Source organism: Myxocyprinus asiaticus, chromosome 28, assembly GCF_019703515.2.
Source record: "Myxocyprinus asiaticus isolate MX2 ecotype Aquarium Trade chromosome 28, UBuf_Myxa_2, whole genome shotgun sequence".
NCBI lineage: Eukaryota > Metazoa > Chordata > Actinopteri > Cypriniformes > Catostomidae > Myxocyprinus > Myxocyprinus asiaticus.
Window position 1 is genome coordinate 18,069,814 of NC_059371.1, and position 22,811 is coordinate 18,092,624.

General features: G+C 39.5%; 1 protein-coding gene, 1 long non-coding RNA gene and 1 pseudogene across 2 annotated transcripts; 2 read left to right on the forward strand and 1 right to left on the reverse strand.

Annotated features, from left to right (window-relative positions):
* The first annotated feature begins 293 nt into the window (after positions 1–293).
* LOC127419449 (uncharacterized) lies at positions 294–781 on the forward strand. The gene is made up of 2 exons (XR_007893671.1): positions 294–391; positions 624–781. It is a non-coding gene; the product is annotated as an uncharacterized LOC127419449 (long non-coding RNA).
* A 385-nt stretch (positions 782–1,166) lies between these two features.
* Positions 1,167–11,283, forward strand: LOC127419384 (myosin-7-like; annotated as a pseudogene).
* A 768-nt stretch (positions 11,284–12,051) lies between these two features.
* On the reverse strand, positions 12,052–22,555 carry LOC127419434 (short transient receptor potential channel 4-associated protein-like). The gene is made up of 19 exons (XM_051660815.1): positions 22,423–22,555; positions 21,917–22,045; positions 21,690–21,806; positions 21,192–21,249; positions 20,969–21,024; positions 20,735–20,863; positions 20,324–20,525; positions 19,950–20,135; positions 19,696–19,838; positions 18,397–18,525; positions 16,661–16,719; positions 16,436–16,537; positions 16,238–16,321; positions 16,032–16,122; positions 14,878–15,018; positions 14,672–14,783; positions 14,435–14,547; positions 14,101–14,307; positions 12,052–14,018 (listed from the first exon to the last, which is right to left on the reverse strand). The coding sequence occupies exons 1-19, from the start codon at positions 22,543–22,545 to the stop codon at positions 13,881–13,883; spliced, it is 2,319 nt and encodes a 772-aa protein (XP_051516775.1). The 5' UTR covers positions 22,546–22,555; the 3' UTR covers positions 12,052–13,880.
* Positions 22,556–22,811: the final 256 nt, after the last annotated feature.

Below are 22,811 nucleotides of genomic sequence, written 5' to 3' on the forward strand. Positions count from 1 at the left end.
TCGACACAATCTTTATGATGGCCTAGGACACAGCACAGATATACTACATACTGTGGTACAATATGATATCTTCATAGATTTGCATAGTGACACTTTTTTTTTTTTTTTCTTTATAACATCACTAAGTCTTTAAAATAATATATGCAGAGATAGGTCATGCATTTAACCTCTGGAAAGCAGTACATAAATCACAACCAACAACAATGTCATTTTAAAAATAACCAGCTTACAGTAGGGTTCCGGGCCGCGCGGCCACACAACCAATGAGCAACTGAACACACACGGACACATGGGAATATCTGACATATCTCCCCAACTCTGACCTTGAGGGAGACAATAAAAGGGGACCTGGCCACTTGTTTCGAGGCTAACCCGTTTAGACATTACCGAGGTTAGTACTGAAATGCATGTGCTCCGCGCACTGCTGTTTGGCTACCGCGCGCACTACTTTGTTGACAAAGTTTCATCGCATGTGACCGTTTTGAAGATGTTTTTATTATTAATATTATTATTATTATTATTATTATTACTTCAATATTCTGGACAATATGTTAAAGTTATAACATTTCTGACTGCTAGCTTATGAAAAACACAAACAGGAGAAAAACTTTTTTTCTGAACAGAGCATCTACAACATTACAGGAGTTTTGAGTGCAGGTTCGGGACCCAAAGCTTTAATAATGTCCCGCTATATGGAACTGAGGGAATTCGGCGATGCGGCCACATTCCTGCGTAAAACCAATCTGGAACAGCTCGCTGCCCAGGCCCACGCGTTTGACGGTACTGTCCCATGTCGGTCTGTTGTGTCCTATGCGAAAACGATTACTTTGGATTGTTACACTAAACAATGAAAAGATGAAGCTTTGAATCATGTCCATTGCTGAATAAATAATACAGAGATGGGTGTTGTGCATTGAGACACAACCTTATGGAATGATTACAGTAATTGCAACTGTTAATTTTATTTACACACTACATGCTTCTAAATGGAACGTGGCCTTAGATGGCCTTCAAAGAATTATTATTATTATTATTATCTTAACTATTTTATTATTAATTTAAAAAATAATAAAGAAAATTCTACAATAATGAAAATGCACCATGGCATGGGATTTTTTTAATTAGTCATCAAGCATTTCATTTCAGTCACAACATCATATATTTCGATGTGCAGGAAGAAACGTGTGTGGATTCCAGATGAGAAAGAAGCCTACATTGAGGGGGAGATCAGAGAAACATATGGGGACAAGGTCATGGTGGAGACCAAAGATGGAAGGTTTGGTGGAACTTAAATTACTCTTATTTTTTGAAAAATGTACCCATAAGTTTAACCTAACAATTATGTTGTTGTCTGCTGCACTAAAGGCTGATTTTCTGATTGATGTGTGTTTTATACTGTATTTACAGTAAGGGACTAATCATAAATAAATAAGTTAAGCAGACTTGGATGACTGGAGAAAATGTCAGCTTTGCCTATTTCTTAAATTGTCATTCTAATAACAACATTTGTTCTGTAGAGGAAATAAAGAACTGATCACAAGATGGTGATGAAATTCTTTAACTCTGACATATGTTAACAGTGAGAGAGGATGACATTCAGCAGATGAACCCCCAAAGTTTGACACGATTGAAGACATGGCCATGCTTACGCATCTTAATGAAGCCTCTGTTCTTTTCAACCTCAGCCGTCGCTACAGTTTCTGGATGATCTATGTAAGACACTATTTTTAATAACTTACTGCTAAACGGCTCTCAGTTTTAACAGTGTTATGAAAATAATTCATGCAAAATTATCTGCTTCTTAAATTATGCACAAAAAAATTTTGTCTCAGTCTTCATGTGTTCTTTCTGTCCGCAGACATATTCTGGGCTGTTCTGTGTGACAGTTAACCAATGGCTTCCCATCTATTCTGCTGAAGTGGTTGCAGCGTACAAAGGAAAGTGTTGCTCAGATGTTCCACCTCACATCTATTCCATAGCAGACAATGCCTACAATGACATGCTTAAAAGTATGACCTTTAACACATTTCAGCTTGGTCCTCTATTTCCAAATGCTCTATTCCTTGCATTTATTTTTTATCCTGAACAGCACTTGTTTGATCATTGGTATATTTTTCCAGATCGTGAAAACCAGTCAATGCTTATCACGTAAGTGACCCTCCATCATCCAATTACATTTCTTTTCTACATGTACAACTATTAGGTTAGAATGATCTGAGATCATCCTTTTTACTTTTTGCTCATTATTTAATCATGAAGTGGTTTAAAAAAAATGGGTTTTTCCATTTAAGATTTCTTTTTTTGTTGTTTGTTTATATCTCTTTTTGGATTTAGTAATGTTTCCTGTATATGTCACATACATTTTGTCCATGCCTAGCGGAGAATCCAGTGCTGGCAAAACTGTCAACACGAAACGTGTAACGTGTATTTTGCCATTATAGCTGCTATTGGCGAAGCAGGGGGCAAAAAAGGAGTAAGGGTAGAAACTTCACTTCTGTGCTTTTTTTGTCATCACCCATCCTTTTCCCTTGTTTTTGTTTCCCTATGAGTCTTTTTGTCCCTCTACATCTTATTTTTTGGGAGTTTAATAATGCCTGAATGAAATCTTTTCCTTTTGGATTCAGACAGCCTTTTAACAGATAAGGAGTGACCTAAGAGTTTTGTTGCCTAGTACCACTCCAGTATATTTTTATAAACCCTTTTTTATACCTCTACATTGCCCATTCCCTTTTTGCAATGTATTTCATTTTATTTGTCTCTTGTGTTTTAAATTTTAAAAAATGTTTTCCCCTCTATTCTCTCTACAACAAAGGGGAAATTCATAAGAATTCATTTTGGTCCAACAGGGAAACTTGCATCTGCTGACATTGACATCTGTAAGCTGATTTGAAACATCTTAGTGACTCGTGTGCTAATATATTAAAAATATTTCTATTTCTTCATATTCTGTTACAATTTCACATTCTTATTTTTTTGTTTTTATTTGAGATCTTCTGGAAAAATCCAGAGTAATATTTCAGCAAGCTGGAGAAAGAAGCTACCACATCTACTACCAGATCCTCTCACACAGGAAACCAGAACTACAAGGTATTCAGGGGACACAAACCACACCTTCTGAAGAACTAAAGATTTTTAAGTATAGATGTTTGCAATACAATATTCCATCCCCAGTGCACTGTGTGACAAAACTCTTTCATCTGTTATGCATAGGCATGCTGCTGGTATCATCAAATCCCTTTGACTACCACTTCTGCTCGCAGGGTGTTATAACTGTGGACAACATGGATGATGGAGATGAGCTGCTCGCAACAGACATAAGTGCCACTTGTATTTAATATAATATTAATTTTCCACATTTATTTTCCTCAAAGTTCACTAATAAATGACAGAAAATGTACATTATGCATCTACAAGATTGTCAGTAGTTTTTGCCAATAATCAAATCCAATAATCTCAACAGGGCCAAAAAGCGTCTGTTTAATCGGCCTGGCTGTTACATCAGTCTATCACTAGTTTAATTCACCAATTAAACAATTTAGAGCCAATCACTAGTATGGTATATTTGACCCTTTTTTCTTCCTCTTTAGCATGCAATGGATACCCTTGGCTTCACTCCTGAGTTAAAATATGGCTGTTACAAGATAATTGGTACAATTATGCACTTTGGTAACATGAAGTTCAAAGTTCGACAGAGAGAGGAGCAAGCGGAGGCTGATGGAACTGAGAGTAAGACAATATTTCAGCATAAGTATGTGTCTGCAAGATCTTCTGTGAATGTCTTGAACTTAGCACTGTGATTTTGTTACCCAGGTGCAGACAAAGCCTCATATTTTATGGGGATTAGTTCAGCTGACCTCATAAAGGGACTGCTTCACCCCAGAGTGAAAGTTGGCAATGAGTACATTGTCAGAGGACAGACAGTTGAACAGGTCAGCTTAATTCTATGGATAATCAAATCATGAATTATGTTAATGAGTATCTGAGAGAAAATGCAGCGTGAGTCAATAAATCTTGACGAGAAAATACAAATTAGTATGCTTACTATACACTTTCACAAAGAAAAAATAAGTGTATATTTTCCATTTTTTTGTAATCACAGGTGACCTATGCAATTGGAGCTCTGGCCAAAGCCACCTATGACCACATGTTTAAATGGCTAGTAGGCAGGATCAATAAAACCTTGTACACAGCTCTTCCTCGTCAGTTCTTTATAGGGGTGCTGGACATAGAGAAAATGCAACAGTTTTTCAACCATCACATGTTCATCCTAGAGCAGGAGTACAAGACAGAGGGCATAGAATGGACTTTTATTGACTTCGGATTAGACCTACAGGCCTGCATTGATCTAATTGAGAAGGTTGATACATTTGTCTGTACATATCATGTCAAAGCATGTGTATGTTCGGATACGATATGTACGGCAAACAATTATAGCTGTTGCATCCCTCTTGCGTTTGCAGCCACTGGGCATACTGTCTATTCTGGAGGAGGAGTGTATGTTCCCTAAAGCCACGGAGAGCAGCTTCAAAGCAAAACTCTATGATAATCACCTCAGCAAATCTCCCAACTTCATGAAACCGAGGCCAGACAAAAAACGCAAATACAACACTCACTTTGAGCTGGTGCGGTGAGTGGAATTAGCGTCATATTTACACAGATATTTCATATGGCTATTTTTACCATAGAATACAGAAGAGTCTTTATTTGCCACACAACTGGGGACCATGGAATTTGTCAAGCAATTTACAGTATGCAATGTGGCCATAGAAAGGCACCATCCAAGTAATAGGGATAGTCTGGAGCAACCTGAGGTTAAGTGTCTTGCTCAAAGGTTATGAGCCTAGATTTTAACTACTATTTAAAATTGCAATTCACATATACATATGTTTTAGGTGCCGTACAATATCAGTGGATGGCTTGACAAAAACAGAGATCCCCTAAATAAAACGATGGTGGGAATCTTCCAGAGGTCATCCAACAAGTTAATGGCGAACCTCTTCGAGAACTTCATTGGCTTAGATTCAGGTGCACATTTATTAAAACTGATATGAAAGAGTTAATACAAATGTGGACCAGGCTGTAGATGTACTAAAGTGTTTTTACATGTGTTCTGTTACAGGTACAGAAGCAAAGACAGGGAGCAAAGAGAAGAGGAGGAAAGGAGCATCATTCCAAACAGTGTCACAGCTGCATAAGGTGGGTGAATGAAGATAACTGACAAGATAATGAAGATTATGCATTGTCTATATGTTTTTTGCATTATTAGTCCCCATGCACCAGAAAAGCCACATACACAGTATGTGGCAAATATGGAAACTAATTAAATTGTTGTTTGGAAATGGTGATGTTGGAGAGTGAGTCAATTAAGACTTGCAGTGATGTTTAGGTAATCTGACCCATGAACATCACTTTAAGTCTGTGCTGGCTCAGCTTTCACCAGCTACAAATGCAAAGCATGATACAGGTAAGATCTGACTGAGCAGTTAAAATAACAACTGTAGTGCTGAGACACTGAACTGATTTACAGTTTAATCTTTACATGTTGCATGAAGGATAAAGCATGATAAATTATCTTTTCCTCTCTTTTTTCCCACTTTAGGATAATCTAAACAAATTGATGACTAATCTGAGAAGTACTCAGCCTCATTTTGTCCAATGCATTATCCCCAACGAGACCAAGACACCAGGTACATTGTCATAGTGCAGAGATGTGGGATGAAACTATGTTTTGCCAGAAGATCTCCATAAACCCACCGTTAACACGTCATCACATATCAGTTTATGTTTTTGTGTCTGATAGGGTCGATGGAGCCATTTCTGGTTTTGCATCACCTTCGCTGTAATGGAGTCCTGGAAGGGATTCGAATTTGCAGGAAGGGATTTCCTAACCGCATCGTCTATGCAGAGTTCAAACAGCGGTGAGTTTTCACTCACTTGCAATCTCTATTAGGACACACGGGGATCTGAATAATGCTTGTTGTTCTATTGCAAAGAGACTATTTATAGAAAGAAGAATAAAGATATTCAGATAAACCTTAATTTAAAGTTAGCCTGCTGATTTTCTAGCTACTGTATCCTGAATCCTTTGGCCATCCCAGAAGACACTTATGTGGACAGCAGGAAAGCTGTGGAAAAGCTGCTTGGTTCCCTGGACATTGACCACACAGTACAAGTTTGGCCACACTAAGGTTCATTAATTTATCCTCTTTCAATTCTTTCATATTGGGTATTTTTGCACTGACCCAAAGCTCATCCTAGGCTACATGAGAAACACTATGAATCTATACTCCTTCAGGTGTTCTTTAAGGCAGGGCTTCTTGGCAAGCTGGAGGACATGAGGGACGATTGACTGTCTGAGATCCTTACCTTGCTACAGGCTTTTTGCAGGGGTAAACTCATGAGGATGGAGGGCAGGAGGATGGTGATAGAGAAGTATGTAATGAGAAAATGTATCTAAACCTTGACAAAACTCATAAAGCATCTAAATAACCAAACACAAATAGTTTTGCTATTATTCAATGACTGCAAAAAGTGTGCAATCTTGCTTCCTTGAGCCAGTTCTAAGCAAGGTGATAAATCGTTGAGAGTGTGTATAGGCCTTTGAGCCTGCAAATGCATGGGAGGGATGTCTGAAATGTATGCGGACTATGGTGTGGCGTGTGTATGCATATTTTATGTGTGTGGTTGCGACAGAAAAAGACGGTTAAAGCCCCTCCACCCCAAATGGCATTTCCAAAAGCAGGTGTGGAGGTGGGTCAAGTATCAGCTTAGTTGTTAACTGTTCCTTACCAGTGCCCCCCCACCCCATCTTATTATAAATAACCCTCTTTTGTCAAGATTGGTATGGCTGGGAGCAGGCAAATTGCTGAAATGCTAGCCCAGGTGACAGAGGATTAAGTCCTCTTGTTTCTCCAATGGGTTCAGTTGCAGATAATCAACAACCTCTGCTCAACCTTAGACTATCCCTGATTGTGTTGCCGCTCAGCAATGCGGAATTGATTGACTCTTTAGACATGTTCAGTGACACAGTGGGATTACTGATATAGAACACACGACACAATGCCGTGTGGCAGCCTGGCCCTATTTGGTGCTAGAGATACTGAGCTAATTTAGAACAACAAGGGCAGGGAGTGTTAGTTGCAGGCAACAAAATGGATGCTGCTTCTTTCGTACTTGGACAAAAAGAGCAAAGTTTTGAAATAGAGTGCAAGTGTCTGCATTGTTTTTTAATTGTTTTTCTATGTAAGCATGCGCTAAACATATGCTACGGATGCAGTGTGTCTTTCGGAGGAGCACTATATTTTAAGACCCAATGTCAGGTTAAAAAGAATGTCAACTTTTATAAATGCATCTCGACACACTTGCATTTTGTTCTGCGTATTTGTTGCACTGCATCTACCATTTTGAGCAAGAATTTGGTCTGAACGGCCCCTAAAAGGCTTATTCGTAATCCATTGAGACTATTTATCCTGCTCACTTACACTAATATCTGGTTTGTTGAAACTTTTCATGTATTGACCTGATGTAATGCTTCCTAGTGAACTCAACAGATACAAGCACCATCCGTAAAGGGGGTACAAGGGAAAGGAGGAGGCGAGAACCAGCTTAACAATATAAATAATATTGAATTAAATAAAAAGACACACAAACACATACAGGGCAGCTGCCCATAATTCTGCCGTCTTCGGTCGCCTCATCAGGCTGATTGGGGTCCGGGCGGAGCCCCGGGCGGAATGACGGACGCCCTCCTCCACGCTACACTCCTCCCTGCGTTGCCTCAGGCTGGGGAGCCCCCGGCATGACATATTCTCCCCTGCCCGCCCTCTTCCACGCTATGCTACACCATCTTAATGTCTTCACACGGGGAGGCTCTGATGGTGATTCAGTGGAACATTCGTGCCTTTTACTCAGTAAAGAACTGGCCATGGATATGTCTATTCTTCAAGATCAAACCCCTGCTGAGGAGCGCAGCCACAGAAAAGGAGCTGGCTGCACTCAAGGAGGAGTTCAAGAAGCTAAAGGAGGCTTTGGAGAGGTCTGAGGTGAAGAGGAAGGAGTTAGAGGAGAGACGGGTCTCTTTGGTGCGAGAGAAAAATGATCTCTCCCTCCAACTTCAAGCTGTGAGTGTCAGGCAATCAACAATAAATCCACTCAATCCAATAAAACAAAGTGTTGAGTCATAATCACATAATTCATAACATATCAGTCTCTTGATACAATGAGTGAAATGTGAGATGGGAAGAAGGAAAGCATGAAAGTGAACGTTCCCTTAAACTTTAACATTCTAACCCCAGGAGCAAGACAGCCTGGCAGATGCCGAGGACCGCTGTAACCTGCTGATCAAGGCTAAGATCCAGATGGAGGGCAAGATTAAGGAGCTGATGGAGAGGCTGGAGGATGAAGAGGAGGTCAATGCCACCATCCTGGCCAAGAAACGCAAACTGGAGGATGAGTGTACTGAACTGAAAAGCATGCCACTGAGAACAAGGTGAGAGGAAACACAGATAGGAAAATGTAGTCTGCATTAGATCCTTTAATGAACTGGTCAGTTCTCTCTTTTTTCTGCTATATGGCCATTTCCAACTTACCTAATTTCTTCCTGCTCTCTTTATGATCTCAACCTCAGGTGAAGAATTTGTTAGAAGAGATGGCTGCATTGGATGACAGCATCCTCAGGCTGACCAAAGAGAAGAAATCCCTCCAAGATGCTCACCAGCAGGCTCTGGAAGACCTGCAAGCAGAGGAGAACAAAGTGAACATGCTGTCCAAAGCCAAGATCAAACTGGAGCAGCAGGTGGATGATGTGAGTATGGAGTATGGTGTCATGTTAAGAATCTCAAACGTTGCCTTAAGTATCTTTTAATTTTACATTGATCACAATGATTAAGTACTACATTTCTTACACCTCATTGTTTTTTCCTATTTTCTCTCTGGAGCAGGAGAAGAAAGTGCGTATGGATCTTGAGCGAGTTAAGCGAAAGCTTGAAGGAGATCTGAAGCTTTCCATTGAGTCCACCATGGATTTGGAGAACAACAAATAGCAGCTAGAGGACAGGTTGAAAAAGTGAGATTTTAACCTTCACAATGTCTCTGTCAAGTGGAGGGCCTCTTATGTTAATATGCTGAATGGCATAAGTCTGGGCACTAATGAAGTCTGTTCTTGGTCTTTTGTATAGGAAAGACCTTGAAATGATTCAAATTGGTACAAAGATAGATGAAGAGCAAGGCATGGTTATTCAGCTACAAAAAAAATAAATAAAAGAATTACAGGTGAATAAATCAAAACATTTTAGGATAATGGCAAAACATTCAATGAAGAGTGCATATTGAGCATGAGACATTAAAATGGGATAATTGTTCATTCTTTACAGACACGTATAGAAGAGCTAGAGGAAGAACTAGAGGCTGAGAAAGTAGCTAGATCGAAGGCAGAAAAGCAGCGTACTGATGTTTCATGGGAACTGGAAGAGCTGAGTGAGCGTCTGGAGGAATTAGGAGGTGCTAACGCTGCCCAGATTGAGATGATCAAGAAGCGAGAGGCTGATTTTCTAAAGCTCGCAATCCATCTGTTTCCATAGAACACAGTAGCGATGAACCACAAAAAGAAGTTAGAGAATGATCTGTCCGTGCTGTCGGGGGAGGTCGATGATGCTCTTCAGGAGTGCTGCAATGCAGAAGAGAAGGCAAAGAAGGCCATAGCTGATGTGAGTTTCCACTGAAACAACAATACAGAGTATATTGCCATTCACAGCAAATTATCAAGATCACTCATTTCTTCTTACCACACAAATGAAGTTGAAAATCAGAAATCATTTATGATAAAATTGGTAAAAGGATGAAAGAAGAATTGGAAGAATTAAGAACACTATTGACACAGAGTATACTGCTTCACATAAATTTTAACCATAGTGCGAATTACCCTGCGACATTCGTGGGGGCTCCAAATTTTTTCGACCACCGGGGGGTGTGGCTGGGCTGGAGCGGAGATTGGTGTTTCCTATTTTGTCAAAGGGGGTGGGGGGGTTGCGAGGGCTTAAAGCGCGAAGTGATGGTGCTTGAAGCAAGTGCCGAGGCAGAGTTTGAGGGAACAGGAAGGGATCTGCTCAGATCTGCATCGGCTAAGATTCCATTCAGGTTATTTGCAAAATAGCGTCCGGGAACCCCCCCGTAATTCGCACAGTGCTTTTAACCCTTTAAACCTATTGATCATTAGGCAGCCATGATTGCAGAGGAACTGAAGAAGGAGCAGGACACCAGCAGCCACTTGGAGAGGATGAAGAGGAACATGGAGCAGACCATCAAAGACCTGTAGATGCGCCTAGATGAGGCTGAGCAGATTGCTCTTAAGGGAGGAAAGAAACAGATTCAGAAACTGGAAATTCGGGTAAGCCTCCAAATGATCAACGGAAAAGCAGTCTTTTGGTGCAGATATGAATATAGTACATTTGTGGATTCCAGATATGTTGAGTCTGTGAAAACTTTTTATTTCCAAGGTAAGGGAACTAGAGGGAGAGCTGGAGTGTGAGCAAAAGAAGAGTGGAGAATTCCAAAAAGGAATACGCAAATATGAGAGGAGGATCAAAGAGTTTACTTTTCAGGTATTGCACACAGGGACACAAGTGACATAATACTAAAACAAACAAACAAACAAAACAGCATGTGCCCTCTCCAGTGTGTCTGAAAGACTTTGTGTTCTCTCTGTAGACAGAGGAGGACAGGAAAACTCTCCTGAGGATGTAAGACCTGATTGACAAACTACAGGCTAAAGTAAAGAGCTACAAGAGGCAAGCTGAGGATGCAGTGCGTATATTATTTAAACTGCAAATGTCTTAGTGTTCACTTGTAATATGCTACAACTCACATAATACATTGTTTTCATAAATAATAAGGCAAAGTGGCTTTTGCTAATAAAATACTTGATGTGACCAGTCAAACAATATGGTGTTGTGCATTTTAGGGTCTATACGTTCTGCACAAGATTTCAGGGCAATGAAGTACTGTATAGAACTGGTTGTTTGTGTTGCAGGAGGAGCAGGCCAACTCCAATATGACCTGATTTAAGAAGATCCAGCATGACCTTGATGAAGCTGAAGAGAGGGCAGACATGGCAGAATCTCAGGTCAACAAGCTGCGTGTGCATAGCCGAGAGACGCACGTTGTCAAGGTAACATGAACAGATCTCCAATCAATACCTTAAAACACAACATACTTCAGCATGAAAAAACACAAGTGACAGGCATAACAAATGACATTTCACCTTTGTGTTTACAGGTAATTGAGTGAAAACTGAATGCAGAACCTTGTCTAGACTTGAAGCAGATGACTTTTAAGAGTCATCTAAAGCAACTTTTCCTTTGTTTTAGGTCTTCTTAAAATGCTGCAAGGCACAAAGGTTTTGAAAATGTTTAATACTGACTGAGGGACAATGCAAATTGATTTTTGTTGTTGTGATAAAATGATAATTTTCAAATGCAAGTAAGTCTAGAAAAGTTATAGTTTTTAAGTGTTTGTCCCTATGGCAGCTCCCTGCAAGCCCTTCATTGTGACTTCTTTGAATGCTCTCAGGCTGCAGAGCTCATATTTTGCCTGTTTTGGAGCTTACTTCAGTGTCTTTACAGTACAACTGAAGAACAGTAAAGGGAGACATTTCTGTCTGTGCCTTTCTGTAATAGTTGTTTTTAAACAGCCTTTTTGTCTGTGTGCAATGTCTTTAAAATGGTGGTTGAGGTCATTGGCATTTGAAGGGCCCTGCACAGGGCATTTTGAAGGCTTTTTGGACATATAAGCCTAAATAAACAGTGCATAAATTAAAATGGATGCAATAAAAAAAAAAAAAAAAAAAAAAAAGATTTACATGATTTTGACAGCTCAACCTACATTCCTAATTAATGTAACAAAGCTGTACACATTTAAACATTTAACAACAATTAGTTTGATAACAACTTGGCGTCATTTTCAAGAGTGGCCCAATCATTAATCACATCAGTTCCTTCAAGGAATCAAACAAAAAGGGCATCCAACCGTGGAGCACTTCTGTTTCACATGTGAATACAAAAGACTGAAGTAGTTCATTGAATATTTATGGATGCAATGTTATGTTATGTAAAGAGCAATGAGTTATAATTTTGATTCAACTGTAGGTAACATCCGTCTTTAATATTACGTAATTAATCTCGTGTTATTTTCAAAAGTCAAGTATTTACTTCCAGATAAATGTAATTAGTCGTGAACTGAAAGTGCATCACCTCAGAAAAACGTGCACGATACAGCTTGCCAATGAAAAGTTTGCATCTCATTATTATTACATGGAAAATACTGTAACTTAAACCGACAAATAAAAACTCATGGTGAATTTGGACCCTTACACTACACTTACATTAATGACGTAAGAATGGGATTCGGCCCACTAATATATACTAGCCTTATTCACAGTAGCGCCATGTTTGACTTTAAATGGAAATGAAAACAAGGCTGACCATCTCTTCTCTTCAATGCTACGAATGGTATAAAGCTGTAAAAAGCTCCTACATCACATCTGATTTTCCACACCTGTTGTCTGGGGTTTTATGTCCACTGAATGTTCTTGAATCGTCCACGGAACGATCCAAAAACACTTTAAACTGCAGTACAGCCCATTGAAGAGACTGTAAAAGTCTTTCCATCACAGCCTCGTTGTCATTCCCATTAAAAATCAAAGATGGCGCTGCTGTGAATAAGGTGATTCAGCCGCGACATTTTTCAGAACGATGGTTGGTTAATTTACTCTCCTGTGAAACACTGCCAGTTAGCCTGTCATCAGTTGTACGTATTTCTTAAATCTTATAACGGATTAACCACTCTGCAGTATGATATGCACAAACATTAAAACATTCAACAATTTGTATAAGTGCCACACCTTAGAAAACGCGTTCCTTCCTGTCGAAAACCCACGTGCGCGATAGCGATACAGCCCACCAATTAATCGTTTGAATGAAACTGCCCTAAAAATCGAATAAAAAAAATAAAAAAACGTTTTACTTAGACTGACAAATTAACCTTATTGTGAAATTGGACAATACACTACATGTACATTTATAAAACGCAAGAATGGGATTCAGAATGGTGACTTTCCGAACGATATGGTTGGTTAATTAACATTACTGTGAAACAAAGCCACCAAGTAGCCTGCTAACAATTGTACATATTTCTTAAATCTTATAATGGATTAGTCACTCTGCGGTATTAAAGACTGCTGAAATGCACAAACATTAAAACATTCAACAATTTGTATACGAGTCATGGTTGTGATAAAACAATTTCTTTATTTACTTTTCTTGCAACTGTGTCATCATTCTGAGAGTGTGGGGCTGAAAAGTATGTAAACTAAGCCAACCACCAACATAAGACTTTGAGATGTACCTGAATTTCATAGCCTTTTTTGCAGTGAGGGAGGGATGGTGGGAAGTGAGGCTCTTCCTGACTGCTTAGAGAAATGTGTTCCAGGTGTGAGGACTCAACTTACATGAGAGTTGAGAGAGCTCTTGCACTAGAGAACAAGGCAGCTGTAAATCTATGGACTGACAATAAAACATCCAAAGTCCAGTGCCATTGCAAACACACACACCTCTACAGTAGTATAATATAATCCCAAGCACGCACTCACTGTACAGGTAATACTCTGAACCATGATATCACCAGAGCCAGCCAACACACAAACAAGCAGATCAACACAATCACTAACATGAATACCCAGATAACATTCACACCTACATCCACACCCATGGCACACACACCCCTATTTTATAATGCATCTGAATGGAGCAGGTCTTATAAACTAAGATATGTCGATGAAATTCCTCTCAGAGTCCTCTCAGTAGCTCAAAATATCAGAGTCTCTACAGTCACAGTTCTAAGAAGTCCCTGTCCAGGTCCCTATAGGCTTCATCAATGTAGGAGGCAATGGCACAGCTTGAGCTTTTACCAGAACCCAGCAGTACTGAGACCGTCTCCTTCCAATAGGTGAAGGGAATGCAAGAACTCTGTACAGAAGCAAAAAGAGAGACAGATATTACCTCTCAATCATCCCACAATTATAACAGAATGTCATTTTGCCAAGCTCACATTCTCAAGGCAGGTGCTGTCCTTGTCTTTGTTGAGGTAGTGATGCTGCCAAAAGCGCAACAGGTTGTGGAAGTTGTTGAGCAGGTAGCCGGGGTATTTCTCTGTATACTCCTTCTCTCTCAAAGCGCTCAGATAGAAGGGCAACTTGCCCCGCCTCCTTGCCAGCATCAGTATTACCAGACTGGTGTTAAGGCAGCTAACATTCTCCTGTGATTGGTCCAAACAATGTCTATCAGTTTTAAATGATCTATCAGATTTGATTCAGTGAACCATTTTGATATGAAAACAGGCTGTTCAGTCCACAACAGCATTAAGAAATAATCTCATATCTTGCCTGGGTGAGAGTCTGGACATTGACGATGTTGATAAGTCTAAAAAGGAAGGTCAACCTGTTCTCCATTTGAGCCATGTAGGATAAGAGACGACACTCTGAAAACACTTCTACAACTGAGCAAAACAGAGAAGGAAACATTTTTTCCAATTGTCTTGTCTGCATATATAAATACACTTTCCTTGAAAATCCTTTTCTGTACATAGTTATCATTAATCACAACACTTATTTCAGTCACACCTTTCATGTCATTAGTCTGGCTCTCAAAGTGGTCCAGAGAAAGGATGATACATCGCACCAGCATGTTCGAGTCCACCAGAGAGTTGTTGATCTGAGTAAGGAACATCTGAAACTGAGATGTTAGAAGGGAGAGAGACAAAAGTGAAATTCCACATCTGTTGGATCACATAAGTGTATCTTCCTTAAGGCCTGAATCAAATTCCAACCTTTTCCTCAGTGTTGACGTATTTGTTGAATCTTTTGAAGGCATCAATGTTGAACTTCATGAGCTCACCAAGTAGGTCAAAATAGCTCTGAAGGACATCATGGGACTTACAGCCACTGTCGATGATGCAATAGAGAATATGCTGCCAAAGGAGAGAGAGAGAGAGAGAGAGAGAGAGAGAAGACATGAAAATTAAAATTGTGAAAGAGATAAATGAAGGGATAGTTCACCCAAAAAGGAAAATTCTCATCATTTATTCACCTTCATGCCATCCCAGATGTGTATGACTTCCTTCTGCACAACACAAATGATGATTTTTAGAAGAATATTTCAGCTCTGTAGGTCCACTGAATGCAAATGAATGGTGGCCAGAACTTTGAAGCTCTGAAAAGCACATAAAGGCAGCACAAAAGTAATCTTTACTACTTCAGTGGTTTAATTCATGTCTTCTGAAGGGATTCAATAGTTTTAGGGTGAGAACCGACCAAAATAGAACTCCTTTTTCACTGTACATCTTGCCATTTGCATTCTCTAAAAACAGTCATGATTTCAAGCTTGATTACAATTCCTAGCACTTGACATGCGCAGAGCGCTAGATGGCACTAGGAACAGTAATCGAGCTTGAAATCATGATCATAAAGGAGACTGCTGATGTCAAGATTTATAGTGAAAAAGGAGTTTAATTTTGCTCTGTTGAACCGATTTGATCACTTCTGAAGATGTGGATCAAACCATTGTAGTAATATGGATTGCTTTTATGCTGCCTTTTTGTACTTTCTGAAGCTTGAAAATTTTGGTCACCGTTCACTTGCATTGTATGAACCTACAGAGCTGAGATATTCTTTTAAAAATCTTAATTTGTGTTCTGCAGAAAAAAGAAATTCAAAAGTATCTGGGCTGGCATTAGGGTGAATAAATGATGCATTTTTTTTTTTTTTTGAGTTAACTATCCCTTTAAAATGAACATTCCTATAAACAGCATCTGAGGCAGGCTGGTGATTACCACAGGGAATAATTTAGACCCATTCCTCATGTTGAAAAAAATAAATAATTGGATTTTAATTAAAAATGCTACATTGGATCAGCCACTTACAATACACTTAATATTCTTATAATGCAAGTATATGCAGACAATCAAATGCACGGTCTGCTCACCTCTAACAAGCCTCTTCTTAGCAGGAACACTTGGTCAGCATATGTAGGCGTCCCTCTCAGAAAACTCTCTACTGCTCTTGCTTGCCAGAACCTTAAGAGTGTTGTGTAAATACAGGCAGAAACGTGACAAGTCAAACACGTTAATTATCTGGACACAAGAACTCTTATGAAATGAAGAGGCCAGTAAGTGGATAAAAACACCTCACCTAAATGAAGAATCAATTGGCTCCTTCTTCATAACTGAGATTAACCGTGTGAGAAGCCCTTTTTTACCATCACACACAAGATTCCTGCAGAAACCATGGAAACCAATAAATAAATGGGAAGTCAACGCAGAGTGAAAGAATAAATGGTGAGTGAGAGCAGACAGCATGAAGCACATGATATCAATAAGGTCCCCATGCCTGTCTGTATTATTCAGTGCCTCCATTTCAAAGATGTTCGCATTGACGTAGATGTCACTCAGTTCATTCAGCTCCTGTCCACTTAGGAGGAGGTACTTATTCCTGTGTTCAAAAAAGAAAAATTTAAATATTAATCTAGTAACACAAAGGATGCTTAGACCCTTAATGGAAATGTCCTGTCATAAGTTCCCCATATTGTTCCTTTAATTTTGATTTGATACTCACTCATGGTGGTCACTGAAGCTCTGCAGCAGTCTGAGAAACTGAATTTTGAATGAGATTTCCTGAACAGAAAAGAGATGTACTATCAGTGTAATCCATTAATATACAGGTGCATCTCAATAAATTAGAATGTCGTGGAAAAGTTCATTTATTTCAGTAATTCAACTCAAATTGTGAAACTCGTGTATTAAATAAATTCAATGCACACAGACTGAAGTAGTTTAAGTCTTTGGTTCTTTTAATTGTGATGATTTTGGCTCACATTTAACAAAAACCCACCAATTCACTCTCTCAAAAAATTAGAATATGGTGACATGCCAATCAGCTAATCAACTCAAAACACCTGCAAAGGTTTCCTGAGCCTTCAAAATGGTCTCTCAGTTTGGTTCACTAGGCTACACAATCATGGGGAAGACTGCTGATCTGACAGTTGTCCAGAAGACAATCATTGACACCCTTCACAAGGAGGGTAAGCCACAAACTTTCATCGCCAAAGAAGCTGGCTGTTCACAGAGTGCTGTATCCAAGCATGTTAACAGAAAGTTGAGTGGAAGGAAAAAGTGTAGAAGAAAAAGATGCACAACCAACCGAGAGAACCGCAGCCTTATGAGGATTGTCAAGCAAAATCGATTCAAGAATTTGGGTGAACTTCAAGGAATGGACTGAGGCTGGGGTCAAGGCATCAAGAGCCACCACACACAGACATGTCAAGGAATTTGGCTACAGTTGTCGTATTCCTCTTGTTAAGCCACTCCTGAACCACAGACACCGTCAGAGGCGTCTTACCTGGGCTAAGGAGAAGAAGAACTGGACTGTTGCCCAGTGTTCCAAAGTCCTCTTTTCAGATGAGAGCAAGTTTTGTATTTCATTTGGAAACCAAGGTCCTAGAGTCTGGAGGAAGGGTGGAGAAGCTCATAGCCCAAGTTGCTTGAAGTCCAGTGTTAAGTTTCCACAGTCTGTGATGATTTGGGGTGCAATGTCATCTGCTTGTGTTGGTCCATTGTGTTTTTTGAAAACCAGTCACTGCACCCGTTTACCAAGAAATTTTGGAGCACTTCATGCTTCCTTCTGCTGACCAGCTTTTTAAAGATGCTGATTTCATTTTCCAGCAGGATTTGGCACCTGCCCACACTGCCAAAAGCACCAAAAGTTGGTTAAATGACCATGGTGTTGGTGTGCTTGACTGGCCAGCAAACTCACCAGACCTGAACCCCATAGAGAATCTATGGGGTATTGTCAAGAGGAAAATGAGAAACAAGAGACCAAAAAAATGCAGATGAGCTGAAGGCCACTGTCAAAGAAACCTGGGCTTCCATACCACCTCAGCAGTGCCACATACTGATCACCTCCATGCCACGCCGAATTGAGGCAGTAATTAAAGCAAAAGGAGCCACTACCAAGTATTGAGTACATAAACAGTAAATGAACATACTTTCCAGAAGGCCAACAATTCACTAAAAATGTTTTTTTTTATGGTCCTATGATGTATTCTAATTTTTTGAGATGGTGAATTGGTGGGTTTTTGTTAAATGTGAGCCAAAATCATCACAATTAAAAGAACCAAAGACTTAAACTACTTCAGTCTGTGTGCATTGAATTTATTTAATACACGAGTTTCACAATTTGAGTTGAATTACTGAAATAAATAAACTTTTCCACGACATTCTAATTTATTGAGATGCACCTGTAAATGGTAATTAACACAAGTCTGATTAATGAAGGACAGGAATGGTTCTCACTGGACTGCAGTCACAGTTCTGGTTCTGTTGGTGTAAGACATGGCTTGATGGCTGTTTTCTCCAGATCAGCTTATCAAACAGGTTATTGAGTCCTGGAAGTAATCTGAACTCTGCCAGCATTCTGTGAACCTGTTCAATAAAGAACAATTAGCATGCCCTATTTAAATACTTAAAGGGATAGTTCACCCAAATATAAAAGTTATCTAATTTACTCACCCTCATGCCATCCCAGATGTGTATGACTTACTTTATTCTGCAGAACAAAAAGTAAGATTTTTAGAAGAATATCAACTCCGTAGGTCCATACAATGCAAGTGAATGGTGAACAAAACTTTGAAGCTCCAAAAAGCACATAATGGCAGCATAAAAGTAATCCATAGGACTCCAGTGGTTTAATCCACGTTTTCTGAAGCGATCCAATCAGATTTGGGTGAGAACAGACCAAAATATAACTCCTTTTTCACTATACATTTTCACATTAGCAGACTCCTTGGTGATCATGGATCAGGATCAGGCTCGATTACACTTCCTAGCACCATCTAGCACTCTCAGCATGCTTCAAGAACTAGGAAAAGTAATCAAGCTTGAAATAATGATCATGCCTATAGACTGCAATGAAAAGATGTACAGTGAAAAAGTTATATTTTGGTCTGTTTTCACCCAAAACCAATTAAATCGCTCCGGAGGACATTGATTAAACCACTGGAGTAGTATAGATTGCATTTGTGCAGCCTTTATGTACTTTTCAGAGCTTCAAAGTTCGGGCCACCACTCATTTGCATTGACTGGCCCTAAAGAGCTGAAATTTTCTTCTAAAAATCTTTGTGTTCTGCAGAAAAAACTAAGTCATTCACACCTGGGATGGCATGAAGTTGAGTAAATGAGAGAATTTTCATTTTTGGGTAAACTATTCCTTTAAAGCTGAAGTGTGTAATTTCTGCACCACTAGCACCACCAAATTGAAAAACTAAACACTGTTTTCAATGCCTTTCAAATATGTCCCCACCTTCCGTTGATCAAACAAACAGATAGTCCCATCCCCAACTCACCAATGTTGTTGTGTCAAGCTGGACGGGGCACTCAAAACAAATGGAGGAATTTTTAAAGTGCTAGAGACAGTGTTTACAGTTTTGCGAGAAAATTAACCTACAAATGGCATACTTATTGTTGTCTCTACATGTTTAGCTGTGATAGGAGAAAGTATTTTAACACCAATTTTTACACACTTCAGTACCGTGAAGTACTATTGCACATTTGCCTGAAGGAAGACAAATTAACTGTTCAATGCCATCACATTACCTGATTTCTCTGTCTGCCCATAAGCAACACACACAACACATAGAGAACCTCCACTTTGTACATGATCTCATGGACTATCTTCATGGACTGAGGAAGCCGGTGTCTGAGCGGACTGGCAGACAGTGAACTCTCGTCAGATGACTCTGAAAGACAACCAATCAGACTATAAGTAATAGGAAGGACTAAATATAAGGAGTATTCAGCGCAGATAACACAACAGCAGAACCTTTTATAACCTTTTTCTTTTCTCTCACCTGTACTGCTCTGCTCCGCTTCCTCAATTGCTAACTGCATGAGAGCATCCAGCACCAGGGCATTGTCAAGCCAACTGTGCCAGTCCTCCAGTTCCAACCGGGCAGAAGCACCTTCTGCCTCTGTAACTTTCCGCGTGGCCAGCTTACAAAGACGCTCAATAAAGCCTGGGATATTCAGCAGAGCCACTGTAAAAACCGAACCACAACGAAAGTATTTGCCTACATGACACTGTAAAACCAATATGATGCACTGAAAAAGGTTTGAAATAAAGTAGCTGTTATATTTTCCTCATGTGTATGAGATTCTAAAATCTGTGACCAGCAGAACACATGATGGCATGCTGTGTCAATGAACGGCAGTATTGCTCTCTAACCCTGGTTGTTCTCAGCACGTGATGGCAGGTGGTTGGCCTTTTGCTGGGTGCTGCAGGCCAGGAGGGTGTGTTTGTCGTCTACACTCACATCTGGCTCTGATATGGTGACGGAGAGGATACGACAGAAGTTGGCCAGCTGCTGCTGATTGAAGCTTTGGACCAGACTGGGCAGGTTGGGAATTTCTTCAAGTTGAATTATTTCCTAACGTTAAAATAATAAAAGTAATTTTGCCATAGATTTCCAATATTTGTGAAGTGTAGATGACAGTGCAGTTTGAATGAAAATGCATTTCTAAAAGGGCCACACAGGAAGAATCAACTATCAGCGGTGTCAGATTTAGCATTTTCACATTAAAACAACATGTCAAGCATTTTCTTAAAACCACACCAGATATAAGCCTTAGTTTTTACCTTCTTCACACTTAGAATGTCCTCAATAAGAGTGGCGGTTTGTAGGAAAACCTTTTTGTTAGACATGAGGGTGAAAAGGAACATGACAAAATCATCCCTCAATGCAAGGCTTTTTGTTACGCCCTCTGTCTGCAAGACAAAAGCAGATGCTGTTACTCACATGGAAACAAACAGGCTAAGTTTACAGCATCATGAGTGCCCATTCAGAGACATGTACGTAATTATTATACTTACACATATACAGCAGTTATAAAGAACACTCAGACAATCCTTGATGAGATCATCACTCACTGAAAATAACAGAAAACTTTTAATTACTGGGATGCTAGTAAATGCTATAGTAAAACTTTTGCAAGAAACAACATAGTAAGAAAAGACAAGTGTGAAAATGGTAAGGAGATTATGAAGCTTGTAGTTTAAAATGCTTGTGTAAAAGCTGAACTGAAATTGAGCTTACATATGGGTAGGTCTCCCTGTACTGTGAGCGTTGGCCACATCAGAATCTCCACAAACAACTTTAAGAAAATGAGAAAGTTATCAAATTTTTTTTTTTAAACAATGATTGCATGGAGTAAAAGTGGTAAGATTTTGGAGAAATCTAAAGAAATTCTAGATTATCACAATCCTCTAATGTGGCTTGTGGTTATTTACGCCTTTTAAAAGAAGCCAAAGTAGGGTCAAGCTTTCTAGTGCTGTTAAATCAAATATAAAAACCTTAGAGTGCCACTTGCCCAATGAAATTTGTAGAAATGTTGTATAAAATGATTTTAGGCACCCCAGAGCAGATTGTTTTATCCAAAACTATCTATGAAGTAGAACTCAAACTGAACAAATTCCATCCAAATGTTTCAATGTTCTCATTTCAAATTACATGAATGCCTTTAAACTAATTGCATGTCATCTATTCTATTGATCAAGATTAGACAGCAAAAATATTCAGTTATATTAAACTCACATCAACTCCTCCAAACAGGTCAAACGTATACGTATTGGGTGAAACAGACTCCTGTGGTGTCTTGCGCTCCTCTGTGACAAATGACATGGCCTCCATAGAAAGCAATGACGACAGTTCCTGCAAAACCACAAAACAACTCTTAACTCAACATCTGCTCACAAAGTATTTAAAAGGAATTTCAAGAGGCAAGTTTGAAGAATGTGAATAGGCAGAGGCTTCTTGAATACCATGACCACGCTGTGAATCTTGGTGAGATCACTGTTAGGGTGGCTGCTCTCATGAAGTCTCCTCAATAACACTGGAATTCCCTGCCATTGAGCTCTTTTATCTCTCTCCTCCAGGAGAGCTACAGGAACCTGCATTTGACACCATCATAACACTAATCAACCACTGTGAACACATTTTTAAATAAGACAGCATGGGGACATATTCTGATATTGTTGCTCTATAGTTATTATTAGTTATTTTAACAGTGAACACTTTATACAATCAATACAAATACATGTGACATCAGTACTTGACTATTAAATGGACATAGGCTCATAAACCAGTTATGTTTGCTTGGTTGAGAAGCATTAAAATCTAAAATACAACCCTATAACAACACATTTGTCATCTACATTTTTTTGCCTGATTAAGTCTGAGAATAACTTTTTAATGCGGACTCTTCAGGCCATCATATGTAAATAGTCTCTGAATAACGCTTTATTGACAGTATAGAGTAATCTCTCACCTGAGTCCCTCTAGTCAGCCCCACCCCAGTGATTTGGCCATGTCGAATTTTATTAAAAATGTTTTTGCTTCGATTTCCGCGGCTTGTTTGGGTTCGTAAAAAGCCAGAGCTCCTCGTCGCCATTGCTTTTCCTCTGACGTTGTGACTGTGACGTAACATGAGCAGCCTCTACGAAATCAACGGAGGAAATATAAGAATTACTGCTCCCTACTGGACTGGGGCGACATCGACCCTGTCCAAAATGCCCCTTGCGGTCTTCCTTTGAGTCCAGACTTTGATGACGCAAGCGAGTGCAGACCGATGGCGATAGCCAGGAAGTCCATAAGGGTGCATGAGTTATAAAAGTGTGCATTTAGGGCAGACTTCAGTCAGATGACGCATTTTAATAC